The sequence below is a fragment of the Aptenodytes patagonicus genome, chromosome 5, assembly GCF_965638725.1.
Source record: "Aptenodytes patagonicus chromosome 5, bAptPat1.pri.cur, whole genome shotgun sequence".
In the NCBI taxonomy this organism is placed as follows: Eukaryota; Metazoa; Chordata; class Aves; order Sphenisciformes; family Spheniscidae; genus Aptenodytes; species Aptenodytes patagonicus.
Window position 1 is genome coordinate 59,058,601 of NC_134953.1, and position 21,192 is coordinate 59,079,792.

The window sequence follows — 21,192 nt, forward strand, 5'->3', positions numbered from 1 at the left end:
TCTGGGCAATTTTTTAGCCACTCTATGCAAAAATTGCTGGATATTAAAACACTCCTGAAATGTTTTAACAGAACTGTAAGAATCCTTGACTAAAGTATCTTTTTGTTGTAGGAATTAAAACTGTCCTCACATGATGAGGCCTTGTCCTTTGCATCGTTGATAGACGGGTACTTCAGACTTACAGCAGATGCCCACCATTACCTCTGCACAGATGTGGCTCCTCCACTGATTGAGCACAACATAAAAAATGGATGCCATGGGCCCATTTGGTTAGTAAAATGTTTGATTTTAATTTTTCCACTTGAATAATTAGTCCTCTAGTACTGCTGCATATTGAATCCACTGAGGAAATCTGACATTTGGAAGGTTGTTAGTTAACAAAAGGTTGTAGAACAACTTATTTTTTCTAATGATTATGTGGAAAAAATATCACTGTTTCTCTCCATGTCAACTTACTCATCTATAAAACCAGTGTTTCCTCACTATAGGAGTATTTTGAGGCTTACTTCGCTAATAGCTATAAAGATCAGCTGAACAGATGGGAATTTTTTAGGTAAACAAAGTTGAACTGTATCTACACTGATCCTGGGAGTCCTTGGATGGAGGCACAAAGCCTTTGGGTTTTTTTAAATAGCTAAAGCAATTATTTTCCCTTCTGCCCACCTTTTTGGCTTTTCCTTTTGTGTTTGAAGATGCAGTATATAGGACACTGAGAGCTTACGTGCACACTGTGTTGGATGTGGAATTTCCCCATTAAGCATGCTAAGAGCTTAATAAAACTTTCTTCCCTTGCTGTTTTGCAGCTAAATGTGAGTGTGTGTAATGCACACAATTAAAACATGTTTTAATAAAAATATAAATATTTTTAAGTTGCTGTTATACATTTTTGTTCCAAACATAGAATTACTCCTGTGTATTTACTAATAATGGATTTTGGATGCAACTGCTCATGTGTTGGTTTTCCTCATTTGTACATTGACTATTTCAGCACGGAATACGCCATCAACAAACTGCGACAGGAAGGGAACGAAGCAGGAATGTACGTGTTGAGATGGAGCTGCACGAACTTTAACCACATTCTCATGACAGTGACTTGTTTTGAAGGCTCAGAGGTACGTCAGGTGTGGCATTCCCAGGAGTAATCTGATAATGAGCTAAAGACTAGCAGCTCCCTGTAATCCACGCTGACACTCTTATCTTTGTTTGATAGCTGATGCAGCAGACAGTAGATACTTGTACTCATAGCTTCATTTTCCCTGGACTCCTGTGCTATCTCTACAAATATGCTATATCTACCAATATGATTCATTACATCCAGAACATTTCCATTCATAGTCATAAAACTCTGCATGAATGTTATTGAAATTAAGCTTTTTAAACTCATATGGTGTGAGAATGACATACAGAATTTCTCTCTGCAACTTACCTAATGTTTCTTGAACATGGATTTAATTATATGAATGTATTTCTGCTGACACACTGTAAAAAAAAAAGCGCATGAGGACAGTTGCCTTTACGTGTAGAGCACCATAGAAGGGGACATATACACAGTTAGCTGGTGAAACTTATTTTGTGGAAGATGAGTGATAAGTAAAAGTTCATGAGGGGGGATAGGTGAGAAAACTAGTTAGAAGTAGAAAAGAAGAGTGCAGCAACTGCACAGAAGTTTGAATTTTACTGACCTCAGTTGGAAGTCTGCAGCTGACTTGCTAGTTTTGGGAAGATATTTAAAGTGTTCACACAAGAATAGTAATAGCGTAAAAGCATAGAAACTGTTTTCCTTCTCTTAGAAAAAAATCTTGATAGAATCAATGATGAGGTCAAGAAGGGACATTTGTAACAGGAAAGAATGAAATGATGAAAAAAAACCCCTCTTGGAAATAATCGTCATCTCTTAGCATTGATATTTGGTTCATCTTCTGTAGACATTTGCAAAAAACTATATGATCAACACTGTCTTCTAATAGACTGGGCAACTGAGGCATTGAAACAAGAAATGGAAATCATTCAACCTCATTGCGAAGCTTAGAGAGGAAAGAGAAGGGTGACATAAAGCTGCAGTATGGTAGAAGTGAGGAAGCAGGAGTAGCGGGTAGAACTTGAAAGGGTGTGGGCTTAAGACAGATAAGTACAAAAGTTCAGTCATTCTTCCCCAATACCTCTGAATGAAACTGGGAGGTTTGTACAACAGGCTGAAATCTTGTTTCACTTGTTGAACAATCTGGGTTGTGAAAGGGAGTTTTGCTATTTTTAAGTTGAGATCTTGAAACCATGGTACAGATTCTGCAATTCTTGACCAAGTGAAGAGAAAATTCCTTCTGAAGAGTCAGGGCTTCTGCATACTCTCAGGCTCTGCAAAACCGTAATTGGACTCGTTAGATGATGCATCTTTATGTTGCTCTTCCACTCTGTTATTATGAGCCTTCCTGGGATTGAAGGTTATCAGAATTCTAGGGCCTTTTTCTTACTTCGTTGGAGTTTGATTAGAGGACCCTAGCTTAGGGGCAAGTGATTATCTGGTCCTACATGTGATTTCAAAGGCTTTTGGGGAGCTTTTATGGCTTTACAAACATGCTTTCACTTTAATGATTCATATTTTGCTTTCTTTTTTCCCCCTCTCCCTCCTAATAGCAGATGATAAATAATTCAGTCCAGTACAAGAACTTCCAGATTGAGGTGAAGAAAGGCGGGTACTTTCTACATGGTTCAAACAAGTCTTTCTCATCCTTAAAAGAGCTGATGGATCACCTGAAAGGACAAATACTTCGAACAGACAACATAAGCTTTACACTGAAGAGGTGCTGCCAGCCAAAACCAAGAGGTAGTCTGTCCTTTAAGAGAAGCAATGAACTTTGTGGTCGAAAGAAAACAAACTCCAGAAATAGGAAGCATTCTTAGTGTCTCTGGTTTTTCTGTATTCTTGTGTGAAGCTCTTTTGTCACTTAATTACATATAAAGGTTCTTCCTTCTCCGTGTGGGAGGAGTCTTGTCAAAAAGCAAAAGCAAGCGCTGTGAACAAGGTTTTAGGGTTTCCTGTTAATGTTACAGGCTCAGCACAGGGATGCTCAGGGGCTGGTGCTTCTCATGAGCCTTGTTTGTGTGAACTTTTCAAATGACAGTGAGAAAAGTTCTGGTTTCCCTTTTTGCACCTAAACAGCTGGCCCTGCAGTATCGACGGCAGAGGTGGAACTCTAGATTTGTTTAAATAGAAAACATCACAGCTGAGTCAGAGTCATGGGCTGCAGTGCTGTGGTGAAGCGGGGACCATATAAGGTTCTTCCTTGCTCCACCAAGTCACGTATGCCATGCCAGGCAGTGCCACCATGCATCACGTTGCATTCCTCTAGCAAAGGAGAGTTGCAACCTGCAGTGGTTGTGTGGCAACCTCTGGTCTGAAGCTTGTTTGCTTTCATGAGCTGTTGTTTATTGATCTTCATGAAGCAGCAGGGAAGGCTTGGTCCGCAACTGTTAGCAAGCAGAACAGCCTTGCTGTAGATCCATCTGTGAGGTCAGATTTTAGAGGGCTGGGACAATCATGTATTTGTTAAACTGTTAATGCCAACACTTACTAAAATTGTTTGCTATAAACTACAAGTGTCTTGCAGCTGAATTTTGTATGAAAGAGGAAACACAGTGGCGTGATTGTGTTGATCAGATAATGGTTTCCTGTTAGAATAAGGGGAATAACTGAGCTATATTAATTACCTGCTTGTTCTGACAGTTTTAGAGGAGAGTACTCTGTAAATAGACATTGAGCTTATCAGCGATTTGAAGAACATTGGTAATTGTCTGGAGCATGGAGAGATTAAACATTTTGACACTTTTATTACATTTGACAGCTTTATTTGGAATAAAATAAAACAGGTCAAGGAGTTGACTGCCCACTTCAGCTTTTCGTTGGCATTGGTTACAGTGGGATCCAGTGCATTATCTGTGCTGTTCCCTGTTCTGTCTCTTCCCTGTTTTTTTTCCTTCTTTTTTCTTTTCTTTTTTTTGAATCTGTCTATTTAATTGGTTATTCACGAAGAAGTTCAGGGGATGCAGAAATAAAGCCGTTTTTCCAGTGTATGATTCATTACTGATTGTTTTCAGAGTGCTAGATCATGGTTTAGCCCTGATGCACATGTTCTGCTCCCAGTAATGGGAAGGCCGCATGCACACAGGCATCTAAAACCATCGTATTGTAATAAATAATGCCTGCTCTCAAACACAGGAAGACAAAATTCACGCGCAAGACTTTTGGATCCAACCATGCCTCTCCCTGACCAGAAGCACTGGGGAGGAAGCACCGGGCTTTTGAGTCTTTTCCTTCTGTTCATTTCCCATTCCCCAATTTAATTCTAGTGCTCTGGAAACAGACTGCTAGTGTTTCCCAGAGAGCAAGACATTTTCAAGGAGGTAAAGAGAGGAAATGAGACTCCAGCTACCCCTTACCCATCTGCACACTGGAAAGGAGATGTACCTGTTGGCAGGAGGGAGTGTGTGTTATTTTACTTAATGGACAGCAGAGGTATTGCCTCTTTCAGTCCCGGGTATTTCTCTGTGCAGTAAACAGTATCAGTTTCTTAATATCAGCCCCAATATGGCTAATATTAAGATTGTATATATAATATGAAATATGTAGCTCTCCTTTAGTGAATTCTCTGTTGAATGACAGAGTAGAAATTAGTTGAGCAGAAGTTAGGTCAAAGTTTCTTCTTTTCTCCCTCCTCCTTGTTCATTTGGGGATTTACTTTGCAGTGAGCATATACAATAATGTTACTGACTGAGAAGGGTGAATGCAGTTGTCTTTAAAAAGTCTTAAAGACTATTTTTTTCTCCCTGCCCTCCAGAAATCTCCAACTTGCTAGTTGCAACCAAGAAGGCGCAGGAATGGCAGCCCGTTTATCACCTAGGGCAGCTGAGTTTCCATCGAATCCTCAAGGAAGAAATCATGCAGGTCGGTAGCTGCTGAACTGTATTTCTCTCTTATAATCAAAGAAGTGTGACAGCCCACCATACACGGTTAAGTAGTATAAAATCACCTCATTCTGGCTGGTTCTTCCACTCCCATTTCTCCTCAGCAAAACTTCATTTGAATCTTTGTATTAAAGCCTCTTATTGCAGAATCTAAATGTTTATATGTCCTTGTGGAAAAAGAAGAGAAGCTTGGAAGTAATGCCTTTCACTAGAAATCAAATTGATATTTGAGCAATTTTCTAGTGTCTATGGAAAGAGGTGCTTCTAAGGTCATTCTTAACAAATCATTAAAGTCCTAAGAGCTGCTTTTCCTAGTTGGTTTGTTGCTAGAAGTGGCTGTATCTTTTAAAGCCTGACATTCCGGAGAAACAGGCAACTTGAGGTTTAAGATAATATCCTACAGTAAAAAAAAAAAAAAGGGTGAAATATTCAAAAGCTCTTGAAGAGTCTTAGCATTCAAAATTTTGTGTTCCAAACTGCTTTAGCACCTATGTTCCCAAATTTTCTGACACTTGTTTGCAGTTAGTGATGCAGGTGACCTGAATAAACTTCAAAAAACACACAGTGGCTTGAATGCACAAATCATATTTAAAGTTTCTAAAAGACCTGAGCTCTTAAATCATGCAGTTAGCTTCTTCAGTTAAATAAAAAGTGTTTGTTTTTGTTTTTTTTAATTGCATCACTGACCGGGGAGGACAGATATAGATTGTTAATTGTTTTTTGATTGGTATATTTACGGTCAGCATGCCGACTTCCTGCAAAAATATCTCAAGGCAAGGCGGAATCCTCTGTTATTTAGGAGGAAATTGCTTTCCCAAACAAAGTGTTCCACTGAAATATTACTTCCTCTAACTTTTGGAAACACATTAAAGATTGCCTCAATAGCAGCTTATTGTAAATAAGAGGCCAGTTACTATTTATTCAGTTGGTGTTTAGTCTAATAACATTAACATCAAACAGATCTGGTGTGATTTAATGGAGATGTAATAGCCCTTTAATATCAAATGAGTTTACAGTGGTGAGTATGCTCAGAGAGACTACTAAAGCAAAGAATAACACGCTGTCATTGGTTTCTCGCTGTAATAATTTTAAGTCTATATGTATCTAGATCAAGTGGAGGGCTAAGTCCACCCTCTACTTGAAGAGGCAGAATAGAGTGCAGATTCAAGTATTTCTGTAAATCTACATTTGTTTGCTTCATGTCCTGGTTTGAAAAATGTATGGTGTGTTATGTCTTAGGGCGAACATCTTGGAAGAGGGACGAGAACACAGATTTACTCAGGGATTCTCAACTACAAAGATGATGAGAATGAAGGATATCAAAATGAAAAAGAGATTAAAGTCCTCCTCAAAGTCTTGGACCCCAGCCACAGAGACATTTCTTTGGCAAGTTTTTTTCCTTTTTGTCTGTTGTAGTACAAACACTGGGTCTCACAATATTGGATGTGGTTAATTATGAAAAGCTTTTAAAAAAAGGGGTTGCGTATACAGTAGGGAAATGGGAAAATGCTGAAGGTATAACTCACCATTTTAGGCAGTCAAATCCATCATTGACCAGCACTTTTGAGATACTCAGTAAGCTGATCTCATTAGACAGGCAGCAGCATCGGGTCTGGCTGGACCGTGCCAGTGCTCACTTCCAGCCTGCATGCACGCAGACCATAAACACAAGGAAGACGGACCCAGACCTTTCTGTGGTATGAAACGCACCTTCGTACCCATACCCATGGTCTTGCAGCTGTGTCGGTTGAGAGCCATGGAGTTCAGTGAGGGTACTGCTGCCTACCAGAAATTACCCCCGCTTTGTGCGTTGGGCTGTGAGTCTGTCACCAGTTCTGTCATCGACATGGCCACAGGCAAGTTGCTTGATCTGCATTTTGCTTAATCGTCTAGTAAGAGAGGCTAATGTGTCACACAGGGGGTGCTAGGACCTAGTATATGCATGCCTGCAAGAGTGCAGGGAAGAGCACTGGTTGCTTACACGACCTAGTGAACAACACCACATCTCTGACAGCAGTCCACTGCCCCATTACTACAGTGGGATGGCACATCCCTACCATTGTTGACCCTTTATGTTACTGGAAAACACAGTAATCTTTTGCAAATGTTTTTGTTATTGATGCTCTGTGTTTGTTAAAACACTTGGATGACTGCCACAATGACCAGCAGTTTATTGGCTAACCTCTTTCACTTTCTCACAGGCATTCTTTGAAACAGCAAGCATGATGAGGCAGGTGTCTCACAAGCACATTGTCCTCCTCCATGGAGTCTGCGTCCGTGATGTAGAAAGTGAGTTCAGCGAACATCTCTCCAGGCAGCATGCTTAAGCAGCAGGCTTGGTAGGGACAGGGCAGCCATTCAGTTCAGTGCTAGCACGGGGGGAAATAGGGTTAGCAGCTGCTGTCTCTTGACTTTTCAGTGCAGATGGAAGTGGAATTGGAACAGCAAGGCAGCTGCAAAGTCCTTTCTACTAACAAGTTTCCTCTTCCAATGCTGTCTTTGAATAAATGTCTAACAGGATGATTCCTTGAGGTTGGAATGCCAGAGCGATAGTGGTAGTCTCAATACAAACCAGCCTTCTGGCAGAAGTTATTTCCCAAGGAAGGCTCGGCCCTGTGGTCTTTGAACAATAAACCTGAAAAAAACATTTCATTTACTACATAAAGCCACTCTTCTCAGCCTTTTAATTTGGACTCTGAGCACTGAAATAAACTTTGAGGAAGGTGATACAAAGACATATTATAACCAGCTTGCCTGGCGGGGGGAAAGGTGGTAACAGGCTTATTAGATTACTCCAGACACTGGTTATTGCAATACTGACTTTATGGACCTGACTTTCTAGATATCATGGTTGAAGAGTTTGTTGAATTTGGGCCTCTGGATCTGTTCATGCATCGGAAGAGTGAAGTTCTGACAACTCCTTGGAAATTCAAAGTTGCCAAGCAACTTGCAAGTGCACTAAGCTACTTGGTAAGAAGACATCTTGACAAAAGCATTGGCTATAACTGCTGCAATCTAACGCTGCAGAGGTTTCCTGTGCATTAGTAGCTAATGAATTTCCTTTCTCAGGTAGTGGGACTGTGCAATGAGCAATCATGCTTTTTGTGAAAAAGGAATATAATGTTGGTCTTTTTTCCAAAATGCATCGGCTCTACAAATACAAGTGCTTAAGCGTGAACAGTATGTTTCCCTGCTCCTGCTTTCCCTGGTTTTCTCTAGGATGATTCCTTCCAAGCTGTATTTTTGGATTTCAGCTTGGAGTATTTTACAGTGATCCCCTATGCTATAGGTATGCTAGAGCACTTGCAGAGCATTGCTAGCTCACGGGACTTGCTATATTCTTTTCCTCCCTTACTGTAGGAGGATAAGGATTTGGTACATGGAAACGTGTGTACTAAAAACATCCTACTGGCAAGAGAGGGAATTGACACTGAATGTGGTCCTTTCATAAAGCTGAGCGACCCAGGAATACCAATAACTGTGCTGTCCAGACAAGGTATGGTACAGGAATCAGATTTCTCTCTTCAGTGTGGTGGGCAAGGGGGAAGGAAAAAGTGTCATTTATACCAGCTAGAACTGGCTCTAGAATAGAAGTAAGCAGCTTCCATGAATCGGAAAACTACATGGAAGTGAAGGATTGTTGCTGACAGTGCGTGCCTGTTGTATTCATTTCTCTTAAAAAGTCGTGTTAAGTCTAGCGAGGTAGTATAGAAGGAATCTCAGTTTCTGGATGGCTCAAAGCACGAGCTTGTAAAAGCCACAGAAACATCCTTCTGAGAACAGGGATTTGAGAATCAAGATTTCCCTGAAACTGGACAAATACTGAAGCTTTAGTTTATTTTAGTTAAGCAGCTGTTAGACAAGAATAATTAAGTTAGCAGGTTGGGTTTTTAGTCCTTTGATATTAACTCCAAAATGCTTTGATTCTGTGTTTTATCTAAGAATGCGTTGAGCGAATCCCCTGGATTGCACCTGAATGTGTTGAAGACTCCAAAAATTTAAGTGTTGCAGCAGATAAGTGGAGTTTTGGTACAACACTGTGGGAAATATGCTATAATGGAGAAATACCACTGAAAGACAAGACATTAGCAGAGGTAAAACTATGTTACATAAACTTTACCTTGACATCTCAGATAGATCCTCTTTGGCACTTCAGTTCCCATACCCAATTTGAGTTGCTTTCAACTTACATGAAAACCAGCTCAGCTGGACTTGATAAGGGGCTGATCCATCTAAATTGCCACAGGTTGCAGTGGCAATTCTTGTCCTTACTACAAAAATTGCTAATTATTGCTTCAACCTGACCTTGCTGGGGATTTTCAAAACTTGGCATAGTAACAATTAAACAGAATTTCTGATGCTCTCACACCTGTCCTTTTCTAACCCCTGTGTCCAGTTATAAACTGACTGAGGTTCTACTTAAAAGCAGCTAGGTTCTTCTGTTCTCGCTTGTTTCTTTTGGACATTGGTTCAGAACTAGTCTCCTGTGGGACACCATTAGTGTTCACTCTGAAATGTAAAAAAAAATTAAATAAATCTTGTTCTGCCTTACTGCTGGCAATTTCTATTCATCACTGCCAGAGTCCCTCACCATATGTTCCAAATGTGCTTTTTCTCTCTTGAAGTTTTGCTGTGTTGGGAAGGCGATGGGGCAAGGCAGCTGCTGCTCGTCTGAAGGAAATGACTGAGCACTTGAGTCACTGCCCAAGTTGTTTTAACAGGAGGTAGCTGAAAGGAACTTGCTGCCCTGGCTACAGTCTGCTTCCTGCATGTGGCAGACAGCCGGGGTAGTTCTGCAGAGCTTAGAAAATGCACAAGCCCACCCTCATCCCATCTGCCCCGAAGCTGGTACCTGCTCAGGGGTTGTGAAGAACAGCCAGTGTTGCATTGTTTCCTTGGCAAGCATTTCCACTCGGCCGTTTGTCCCGGTGCATAAATAACATGGCAAACCTGGCAGAAAAATAACTTCTGAAAGGTGAAATCTTCAGCACATTTTAAAAACTTCTTGTGTTTTAAGCGGTTGCTCCAAACTACACCAGATTCAGCACAATAATAATTCTCTACTGGTAGGAGACGGTTTAGAATTACTGCTGAAAAGGAGGATTTCCTTGGCAAAGTTAAGTAAAAGTTCACAATGAGTTAAGGATCTAATGGTCACATCTTCTGATGTAGAACATGGGTTTATTAAGTTAAAAGCTAAAATTCACACAGGAATTTCCATTTGCACCTTGCAGAAGGAGAGGTTCTATGAGGGGCATTTTGTGTTGGCAACACCATCGTGCAAGGAACTAGCTGACCTGATGAAACAGTGCATGAACTATGACCCCCATCAGAGACCCTTCTTCAGAGCAATCATGAGAGACATCAACAAACTGGAGGAACAAAGTAAGGCCTGGTTTTGCTGATCAGCTGGAGGGAGGGATAAGGAAGGCTGGTTTATTTGGCTAAGTTGGGCACCTTACGGCAGCATTCTTGCATGTGTACACTTGTATCGGCAGGAGCGTGTCGCATCCCTACAACGATGGAAATAGCCTTTTCTATAGATGCATGCAAATAGGATGCGAGTGTTTAATTCATCCTGAATGTGGGGCGTAAGCTGTGTTGGTGTTACTGCCGTTTCATTCGATGGCCCATATTTTATACAACAGCTTAAGTTAGTTTCAAGACAATCTTTGAGCTCCGTGAGATTTCCGCATGACTCTCCTGACCAAATCAGAGCATTAACACAGATAACTCTGGTTCCTGGTTCATCTTATGTCGAAGTTACTACAGAACAACTAACAGACGATCAATTAAGGGCAAAACTTGATGTCTCGTACCTAGTATAAATAATCATAGAAGCTGAATAACTACTACGGGGTGGGAAGTATGTCAAGAGAAAATTAAATCGGAATCTGGAAGAAGACCCAGTGAGCAACCCACAAAGTGAGGAAGGTCAGCAAGTGATAGACTGGCATATACTAATGGAAGGAATTCCCTGTCAAGAAGTAGGCAGGGTTTAAATAAGAAAAGTTGTGACAATAGGGATAGAAACACACTAACAGTGGCAGACTGGAAGCGAGCAAGGATGCCTTGAAGTGTCAAGACCAAGATGTCCTTGTGGGAATCTGTCTGATCTGGGACTTTTTTTCCACTCCCAGATCCTGATATCGTCTCGGAGAAGAAGCCCTTTACAGAGGTCGATCCCACGCTCTTTGAAAAACGGTTCTTGAAAAGAATCCGTGATTTGGGAGAGGTAAGAGAATGTCAGGTACAGCACACAGATAAGTGTGTGTGTATACAGCTGTCTGTGTATGCTTTCTGTGTCACAACAGGAAGGTGTGAATCATAAATGCCTAAAATAGTGCATCAGTGACACTATGGTTAGTGAGTGTTGTGTTAAATAACGCTATGTTTTCTTTTACGATTAGGGCCACTTTGGCAAGGTTGAACTCTGCAGATACGACCCAGAAGGCGACAATACAGGGGAGCAAGTGGCAGTTAAATCTCTAAAGCCAGAGAGTGGAGGGAATCACATCGCTGATCTCAAGAAGGAAATAGAAATCTTGAGGAATCTTTATCATGAGAACATTGTCAAATATAAGGGAATTTGCACAGAAGATGGTAAATCTTCATGTAGAATATTAAAAGTATACACTAAAAGTATAAGGGTTTTCATTTTAAAATGAAGCATTTTAAAAAGCAAGAGTCTTAGTTCAATCTTAGGGGTTTAGATCTCTCTGTTCACAGAAAAAGCAGCAATTTATCTCTGAAGGCCTCCTCCTGCCCATTTTTGTGCTTGGCTAACCTGGATGTGAGCCACATGGTTGATGTTCTCACCAAATCCATTAAAAAAATGAGCACCTGGGCAGGCTGGTGGTGTCTGTGTTCCAGAAGCGAGCTGACCAATTGCAGCCGGGTCATAACCCCATAAACCCAGAGGTCATTATTAGAAGCATACGTTATTAATAGAAAAGAGCCCTATTGTCTTATATTTTTGCATTTGCAGTAGTGATTGTTTTAAGCCAATATTAAAAACTTTTTAAGAACTTTAAGTTCAGTAACTGTCCTGCCTGGAACAGATTCTCCTCTGGATTGGTACAGTGACTGGCAATGGGAGTTAGCCCATAGTCTGGCCAGGGTCATGTGGTATCGTTACAAATGCTACCAGTGCTGTGGGCTTGTACAAGTTACTGGTGGTAATGGCATGAGAAGGGTCACATGTCTGCAAATTAAACACACACTCTGTTTTTAGGAGGAAGTGGGATTAAACTCATCATGGAATTTCTTCCTTCTGGGAGCCTAAAGGAGTATCTTCCCCGGAACAAGAACAAAATCAATCTCAAACAACTTCTCAGATACGCAGTTCAGATCTGCAAGGTGAGCCTGGCACCAGAGCCTTCCTGCAACTCTTCTGTTTCATTAGTTTAATATTTAATTTAAGAGGGGGGGTGGGGAGGAGGAGAGGCTTGCTTTATGAACAAAACCATTCTCCTTGCTTTGTCCCCAAGGACCTGAATCCTAAAGCAGTCTGTCCCGTGCTTCAGGTACTACTGGCACAAAGATTAGCAAGGGAATAATTACCAGGTTCCCTTGCATGAAAGTTTACTATGAGAAGAAGTTGTTCCTACTGCAGAATTTGGAGTATTAGGAGGGAGGACAGCATTTAGAAAGGGTGTGTTGGCAACAGGGGGAAGGGGCCACGTGCAAGTCTAAAGCGAGGAAGAGATGTGAGTACAGAGTGCAGTCAGGCCACGTGAAGCAATGTGCTGTCTGCAAGAGACTGTGGTTTCGTGATTATGGTGGACCAGGCAGTTATTAAGAAGCATAGAGACAGGCTATCAGTTTTAGCAGCACACAAAGGAACAGTTGCTGCTGAGAGAAGGGTCTGAAGATGATGGCTGCTCAGCTGAAAATTAAAAAGCACGAAGAGCAGTCTCAACAGATGAGGAACCCAAAGGCTGAGTTTAAGGCGGGGGTGGTGTCAGAAAAGGACCCTGGAAAATGCCAACAGACAGACAACCTGTCACAGGAAACCTGGATAGAGTATTACTGCATGAGCAAGGGAGCATTTGAAGGGGAAGTTGGAGAAAAACAGTGATTAAAGTATTGGAGAAACTAGCATAAAAGGCTTTCTTCTCTCTTAGGGAATGGACTATTTGGGCTCCCGTCAGTATGTGCACCGTGACTTAGCAGCAAGAAACGTCCTTGTTGAAAGTGAGAACAGAGTGAAGATTGGAGACTTTGGTCTCACCAAAGCAATTGAGACTGATAAGGAGTACTACACTGTCAAAGACGACCTCGACAGCCCTGTTTTTTGGTAGCAAAACTTCTGACTTTCTTTAACCAGACTGTGCAGCGGAATAACTTGTCTGCTCCTGTAGACTTAGGCTTTTAGGCATCCTGAAGATTTTTCCTGTTTTGATAAGAGGCCTAAATAAAGATACAACATCAGAGCAAGGAAGAGGCACCTGGTAGACTATACTTACTGTGCTCTTTGTTTCTTCCTGCACTTAATGATCCATTTTCCTAAGATGTTGTTTTTGTCTTTGGTCTCCTTTAGTTTCACAGTGACTTGCTGTGCAACCATTGGACCTTACCTACTATTTCTGTGGCATCCCAAGCCCTGTGGGCACCTCAGTTTATGTACAAGGACTCTACAAATGCAGAACATGCCTCTTTAGTTCGCTTAATTTAAATGCATATGGGTTATGCATGTATGAGTAGATCTGTGCAGCTCTGAATAAAGTTTAACGCTGTCATGTCTTGTCCACAGGTATGCTCCAGAATGCTTGCTTCAGAGTAAATTCTATATTGCCTCGGATGTCTGGTCGTTTGGGGTGACACTGTATGAACTGCTTACGTACTGTGATTCGGAGTCCAGTCCTATGGCAGTAAGTGGTTGTGAAAGAAATTGCTGCTCACACTGCTTAAATCAGATTTTTTTTTTAATTGTTTTTGGAAACAAGAACTGGAATGAATCTCTTTATCTTATGAGAACAACCCTCGTGGTTGTCTTTCACTAAAGACCCTGCACAGAGGTAAGCTGTGGTGACTGCATGTCCTGGGGAGGAAACTATATTTATAAATGTTACTGTCTGTTTTCTAATGTGAGTATATGGTGCACGGTATCTGTACGATAAGCATCAACGGTTCGTTTTCATTTTGAGATTCAAATGTCATCTTAATGTCAAATTGAAACGGCCTGGATTTGTGCAGGGTAAGAGGATGCGCGGCTGACTCCTGCTCTTTTCACAGGAGTTCTTGAAAATGATCGGCCCCACGCAGGGACAGATGACGGTAGCACGGCTGGTGCGTGTCTTGCAAGAAGAAAAGCGTTTGCCACGTCCACCCAGCTGCCCAGAGGAGGTAATGGATGCACCTAGGCTTTGATAATGGTGTCCTTCCTTTGACACTAAATTAGCAGCAACAGCACCACACATTCGTGGTTGAACAGGCCTGGCTCATCTTGGTAGGAAATGCTTCAGGAATGCTATTAAAAAGGCATTTCCACGTTTTTGAAGCATTATTTTAAAATTGGTTTTGACATTGACATTCCCAAGTTTGTGACATACCTTCAGAGGGGTTAAGAACTTTGCTTTAATATCTGGATCCCTGTAAAATTCATTAAGAATCCTTCTGATCTTTGAAATACGGAGTTCCTGGGTGTGCAGCAACCCAGATTGAGAAGCACCTCAGCAGGGTCTCGGTTAGCAGACCCCGACGCACAGCCTGCCTTCTCCTGCCCTCGGAGGAGCTGGGAGACAGCCAAACTCTGCCCTGGGGTTGGGCTGTAGACCCACAGCCTCCGCCAGAGCCGCGAGCCCAGAGAAGGCTGTAGGAAGGCGAGGGGCAGGGTATTTCTGTCTGCATGTGTGGCTCAGCGCAGGGCAGGCAGCTGCTGCTGTGACTTGCAAAGATGGGGAGGTGAGTGGCACGTGTGGGACCTGAGCCCAGCACTGCGGAGCCGGACGACTCTGCATCGGAAGGTCAGAGCGGAGCCAAGAAGGAGCTGCCTGTCCCACTCTCTCTCAGGCTCCTGGTGCCTGAACCAGTGTGGCGTTCAGAGGTGAAGCAGGCTGTGGGTCACTGGCCCCTAGCCAACAGGTACTTGCCGCTGTTAAACCACTGTAGTAATTGCTGAGAGGTACACAGTAGCCATTTTGATAAAACACGCACTCCTGAAACTGTGACGAAGCTGTCGCATTGTTTTAAGCTGTCTACACTACCACTGCGTCAACTGTTTGCACTGTCAGACAAACATATACCTCTATTTAAACAAAAAAAACCCCACTGGTAACAGGTACTTCCTAATTCTGATCAAAATCTGAGGCACGTTTCTGTCAGTGTTCTTCATTTCATAGTAGTGAGAATCTGCTCCATTATATTTACTGGAAAAAAAAATGAAATGTTTCACGCGTCCTTTAAAAAATTCTTTTTTTGTTGTTAGGTGGACCAGCTGATGAGGAAGTGCTGGATATTCAAGCATGATGAACGGACAACCTTTCACAATCTGATTCAAGGATTTGAAACAATTATGAGTAAAATGTAATTTTTTTTTTTTATACTGTCAGTACTTTAAATGTGTGTCAAAATACAAATGCCTGACTTTTCATTTTTTTTAACTGCTGTAATTTGTACTCTGACTGTGCTGATGTGTTTAAAGGATTCTTTTTCCAACAATTTTCCTTTTTAATTTTAGTCAACAGTTGGATCAAATTAATTAAAAAGTATGACAGAAACAATAGCTTCAACTCCTTTTGCTGCTGTTATTGCAAGGCAGTTTTACCTTTATGTGATGATGGTCTCACCACAATTTGAATTACCCTCATGAATGCGAACGGAAAGAGCCGTGTCAAAAAGTGCTGCAGTTCTCAGTGCAGTCTGTAGCATTTAAAACAAGTCTGCTGTGCATGCTTATTCCTTGAATAACTAAACTAGTGGACATAAGAGGACTTGATACAGTAATTTAATAATCTTTATGGGGTTTTGAGAAGGTTTTAAAAAAAAGTTTGGCTGACAAATACCCTTCATGTGCACTTAAATCTTAGTAACAAAAAACCAACTCTGGCATAAAAACCCAGAGAAGACAAAATAATCAGCTCATCTTAACCAGTCTGCAGTTCTGAGCTCTTACATATATTTTTAAAAAAACCTGCTTGACTGTCATGTTCGAAAAAACAAACAAAAAAAAGCATGGATCGGCACGTGTAGTTACGCGTTTCACTGAGAAACCCAGCTTCTGGATAAATACATTTGCTTTTCCTAACTCAGCCCTCCCCTCCCACATTACACATTTCTACCCACTGTTTATGTAGCTACTACACAGGCAAACACAGTGCTTTTCAGCTTGTACTGCAAGTGGACTACAGTGCGGTGAAATGCGCATAGGAAATTAATTACATGCTTTGGGGATAGAAAAGATAATGTTTCCATGTACAGAATCTGGGGGAGCACTCCCCTAACAAGCAGTAATCATCTAAAGGAGAGGACTGAGCAACCGGAGCAGTGTCCCTAGGAGAGGAGAACAACACCTGGAACACACAAAACAGTCTTTTTGTTACCTGCGGTGCCGTCTGAGGGGTGCACATCATGCTCATCCGTTTTGGTCAATGATTTCTTTGGCCAGCATGTTAATTCATTTTAGCAGTTCTTCTGTAAAGCTGTTCGTTTGGCCCAAGATGATGATTCTTTAACAGCGCTGGCCTTTATTTAATTTGACTCGGAGACTCGAACCATGCGCGTGTGCAGTATGCAGTTAACCAAAGGGAGAGCCTGTGGGGCCAGACTGGGACCACGTATGTTTTATTGCCAGGACCAGATTTAGCACTTAAACTGTAAGCAAATCAAGCGAGGGCACTGTACTCTTTTTGTAAACCTGCCAGGCTTCAATAACCAGTGGTTTAACTGGAAACCTTTTGCTGATCCATGTCCTAGAACTTGGGTGATAATGTTTTCCCACCGCACCTGGATTTTGAAAATGCTTTGAGGAGATACTCAGTTCTGGCAATAACAGAAAGATGTCTTTAAATATATATATCTATATATATTAAAAATTGTAATTATGGGCTGCAACAAGGTCAGATTTATTTTTACAGTATTACCTGTTTTTTCTGTATGTCACTTATGAACTTGATTTAAACCTGTAAGCACTTTGTTACTCTTTATATAAACAAATTCAATAAAGGTGTGTTTTTCTTCCATGTGCGTATCTTCTAATAATAAATTACTTTTAAAAAATTTTTTTCTGTTTAACTTCTATAGGAATGGTGATCAGAACGTGTTGTCTTCAAAACCACCCTTCCCTACATTACATGATTACTTTAAAGGTAGTCCAGAGATGTTTTCCTCCCACAGAAATCCACTGCAACTGTGTACCAACAATTTATTTTCATTGAAAAGCATAACAAGTTGAGAAAGTTGTATATACAAACAGTTGGAACAAAATATTACAAGTGAATTTATCAATACATACATGTAGAATCCCAGAAAAGCTCCTATAACCTGTGCTGCTACTTGGCTGTCTGTCTTAAGCAGTTGCTGCCTGTATGCACGGTGCGTACTAGCTATACAACACAACTGCTGAGGGAGGAGTGATTTTGATTGTGGGTTTTTTTTAAGCTTTGAAAATACAAAGCTTGAAAGGCAGAGTTTAAGACTTATCAGTATTGAAAAATGGCTTCAGTATTAATCTATCATCAAGATTAAGAAAGAAGGACCTGGGTTCTGGCCTCAGTGCTCAGTGAATTAAGTCCAAATGAATTTGCAACAGGATTCCAAGGCAGCAAACCCGCACTGTCTGGCACGGAGGGCTGGCTCATAAGTTATCTGTCACAAACGCTGATTTCAATAGTAACGATTTCTAAGTCTTCAGCTACAAGGATTAACAGCAGAAAAGAAAGACTCTAGCCAGAGTTGCTTAATGAATAAGCTGAAAATACAAAGTCTTTTAAAAAAAAGAAAATAGAAATACAAAGCTGGGAAACAATGTCTCTGTGGTGCCATCTGCTTGGCCCCAGGCCCCAGAGGAGCCGGGCTGCGCCACGTGCAGAGACGCTGTGGGCTGTGCCCGCAGGCACACGCGCAGGCTGCTGCAGTTCACAGTGTATGGGTGTGGGCCCGTACCAGGGTGAGTAAATACTGTTTCCTTCTAGTGAGAACTACTTCATGCAAAAAGTAATATGTAAGGAGGAGTGAAAACTGGAGCCAGGATGCTCTGCTCTAGCAGGCTTTGGAGCACAGCAAATGTCTAAGGTTAAGATGCTTGGAAAAAAGAAAACAATAGTGACAAGCAGGAAGGCAGGATCAAAGACGTCATCCGAGGAACATGTCAGTATCGCTTCTGCTCCAACTCTGAATCATCCAGATCCAGAAGGTGGCAGAAAAAGTACAACAGGCAGTCGATTTCTTCCACTTTCTGTTATCTTTAACAACGCTCCACCCCCTGAAAGCGTTGCTGGCAGCCCTGCCTTACTGACACGTGTGCCTGTTGAAGGAGGACGGTGCTTTGCCACATACACCGTTTTACACAGATGTATTCACAAACTGTAAATTACTTATTCCAAGGAAAAGCTGTGGATTCTTGGCCTAAAAGCAGATAAAGGTTACTTCATTGTCCAAGTATCATCTATCCAAATCGAATTTAATATTGCAAGGCAGCACACAGTATAGCATCTCACTTTTAACAAACATTTATTGAAAACATCACAGAGGCTCTGGTAATACATTTGGTATGTCTCCATCCCAGGATTAAGAGAAATATTAAAAATATAAAGGCTGTAAATGCAGAACTCTTAATCCTGGAAAAAGCAAGATTGAAAAAAAAACCACCCACATTCTGAGTTAAAAAAATAAGAAAAAAATCACTATCAATCAAGACTTCATCTTTTATCTTCCTCAGTCTGAGGACTAGAGAAAGGAGCAGCGTTCCCTCCTCAGTATTTTTATTGCTTTTGGCTGGTAAGCTACCAAAACTCACCAAGTTACTTTGCTTTGTCAGCTTCAGCCCACTGTTACTTTCAGTGGCAGACGACAAAGGAAACACCATCCCATCCTTTCAGAAGGCAAGTCAGACTACTGAGAAATGGCTAACCTCGTAGCAATACGTACCGCTTCCTTGGCAAATTTGCCCGTTACAGAGGTTGTTCCTCTTGGGATACTTATAACCCACACAGAAAGAAGAATTATTTGTCTGAAGTTAAGGCAGCAATAAATAGCAGAGGTATGAAAAGCCTGCCTTCACACCCTAAGGCAGGAGTGATTATTCAGGTTTCAATAAACACGCTTTTTTTTTAGAGAAGATTCTGCATAACGTACTGCGGAGCCCTGAGTCTGCTGGCCAAGGTACTCCATGGGGCCAGGTTCTGGGGAGGAAATGAGGTACGAAGAGCCTCGCTTCTCGCTTCTCGTTGGAGCCACCTAAGGACAAGAAGAAAACAAGTGACACATGATCCAGTGCAAACGGTGTCAATAAATAAAGCTTGGGAATTGCCAAGGACCAGGAGCCAGTAACTGACTCCAAAGGCCCGACTCCTTCAGCTTTGAGGTCCAGCTATACACAGCTCATGAGTCAGTGTTTGTGCCCTTTCCCTAAAAAACTGATCATAAATGCAGCGGTGCCTCACCATACATGCGTTTTGTGAGGGCAAAGGGCTGGCGGGGCCAGGTGGCCCCACCCTACAGTGTGCATTTAAAAAGCAGCAGTGTAATGGCCATGCTAGTAGTACCCTGCAGCGTCATAGCAGCTCCAGTCACGTTCATCCTTTAAAGTCACCAGTGGGCCACCTTTTGGTCCTCTTTCTTTTCCCTTGGAGAGCTGAATGGGTTAAACTGTCCTGGCACAGCTATCGGTGCAAGTCAGATGTTGAAGGACTTTGTTTCCAGCCATGCCAAAGCGGGTTTGTGTTGTGGATTATGGGTAACCATCTGCCACTTGCAGGCATGAGTTTACATGCGGTACCAAAGTGAAGGAGAGAGCAGTAACCACTCTTTTAATCAAAACTTCAATTTAACTAACTAACATGCCTCACACCGATACACAGCAAGTCCTGAGGGTCCCAGAGTAGGGTTTCTGGTGAGGGCACAGGGGACCTAACCCTGCCCCACCGCCAAGGGCTCCTTGGGGTACGCAAGGCTCAGGTTCAATGCCTCTTTGGGATCCATCAAAGCAGGACATTGCAATATCCATGGCCCTACAGCACTAGAAGCTGTACATACACGTTAGAGCCCACCGCCCTAGTCAGTGAGTCTTGATCACTTCTCTTTCCCCCGTGCCATTAATTTCATTACCAAATGGTGTAAACAGTCGCCTTGCTCTGAAAGACCGGAGCATCTGCCCTGTAATAACCACCTGAACCTGATCTTCATCACATCCTGCTCAACCACACTGCGTGTCCTGGGTTAAGTCTGGCTCCTAGATCAGAAGATTTGGGGGTTTGGTTCATGCTGGAGTGAATATTTTAGAAACCTTGACATGTTTCACAAACCGGGACACTAATTCCTTAACTCAATCAAAAGAGCAGCTGTGCTGACCAAATGTCCCTGAGCCAAACACTTCCTGGCAGTTCTCAGAAGCACCCCTTGCTAATTCACATTCACAACTCAAATTACCCTCTGCTAAGTCCAACTTCATTTTAGCATGCACTTGTCATTATCATAAATAGGAACTTGCTTGAGGAAAGACTTTTAGTTTCCCCCTTGTCCTCTCTCCCGCACTTCTAACAGCTGTGGGGATGTCACACGTGTACGGTAACCCTCCATTGTGTCCTGGCTCACGTGGCAGAGTGCAGCATCACCACTGCATGGTTCATATAAACCTTCGACGGTGCTCCTCCTGAACCTCTGAAATGCAGCTCAGAGAGACAGGAGAAAAAAGGGTTGCAGGGTTAAAGCGAGCACACACACGTGAGCACACTCTCTTAACCAATACAGAGCCTCTTGGGGAACAGTCTGTGTGCCCTCTTCACTGAGATTTATCTTTTGATTCCAGGAATGAGAAAAGTACCTCACTGCAGAGGCAAACTGTATTTCTGTTTAGTCTATGCCAAGGGACCGACTGCTCTCTTTCTGCCTTTTATGGCATCTGGCGTTAAGACAAACTTTCGAGCAAGCTGTTCAACATCACCTGCACATACAAGCTTTCCTCTCTAGACTGGAAATAATAAACTCAAAGGTATTAGTTAGCTCAAACCCCAGACTATCTATCTCCTTCTCCTGTTACAATTTCACTTGTTTCCAGTCATATCAGAGCTGTTA

The 21,192-nt window shown here is 42.0% G+C and overlaps 2 protein-coding genes across 4 annotated transcripts in view; one reads left to right on the plus strand and one right to left on the minus strand.

Moving 5' to 3' along the window:
- The window catches only part of JAK1 (Janus kinase 1), a 68,688-nt gene extending 51,549 nt beyond the window's left edge, over positions 1-17,139 (plus strand). For 2 of the 3 annotated variants that reach the window (XM_076340001.1, XM_076340000.1), the window contains 17 exons: positions 112-269; positions 989-1,112; positions 2,632-2,821; positions 4,833-4,939; positions 6,199-6,345; positions 7,161-7,248; positions 7,802-7,929; positions 8,320-8,455; positions 8,902-9,053; positions 10,194-10,344; positions 11,100-11,194; positions 11,370-11,562; positions 12,194-12,318; positions 13,086-13,258; positions 13,715-13,832; positions 14,197-14,307; positions 15,389-17,139. In XM_076340001.1, coding sequence (XP_076196116.1) covers positions 112-269; positions 989-1,112; positions 2,632-2,821; positions 4,833-4,939; positions 6,199-6,345; positions 7,161-7,248; positions 7,802-7,929; positions 8,320-8,455; positions 8,902-9,053; positions 10,194-10,344; positions 11,100-11,194; positions 11,370-11,562; positions 12,194-12,318; positions 13,086-13,258; positions 13,715-13,832; positions 14,197-14,307; positions 15,389-15,490 — 2,298 coding nt within the window. In that variant the 3' untranslated portion in view covers positions 15,491-17,139. The remainder of the gene's footprint in view (positions 1-111; positions 270-988; positions 1,113-2,631; positions 2,822-4,832; positions 4,940-6,198; positions 6,346-7,160; positions 7,249-7,801; positions 7,930-8,319; positions 8,456-8,901; positions 9,054-10,193; positions 10,345-11,099; positions 11,195-11,369; positions 11,563-12,193; positions 12,319-13,085; positions 13,259-13,714; positions 13,833-14,196; positions 14,308-15,388) is intronic. The other variant, XM_076340003.1, reaches the window with a different exon arrangement.
- Positions 17,140-17,310: 171 nt separating this feature from the next.
- The window catches only part of RAVER2 (ribonucleoprotein, PTB binding 2), a 45,762-nt gene continuing 41,880 nt past the window's right edge, over positions 17,311-21,192 (minus strand). Inside the window, exon 14 of the mRNA XM_076340004.1 lies at positions 17,311-19,356. Coding sequence (XP_076196119.1) covers positions 19,210-19,356 — 147 coding nt within the window. The 3' untranslated portion in view covers positions 17,311-19,209. The remainder of the gene's footprint in view (positions 19,357-21,192) is intronic.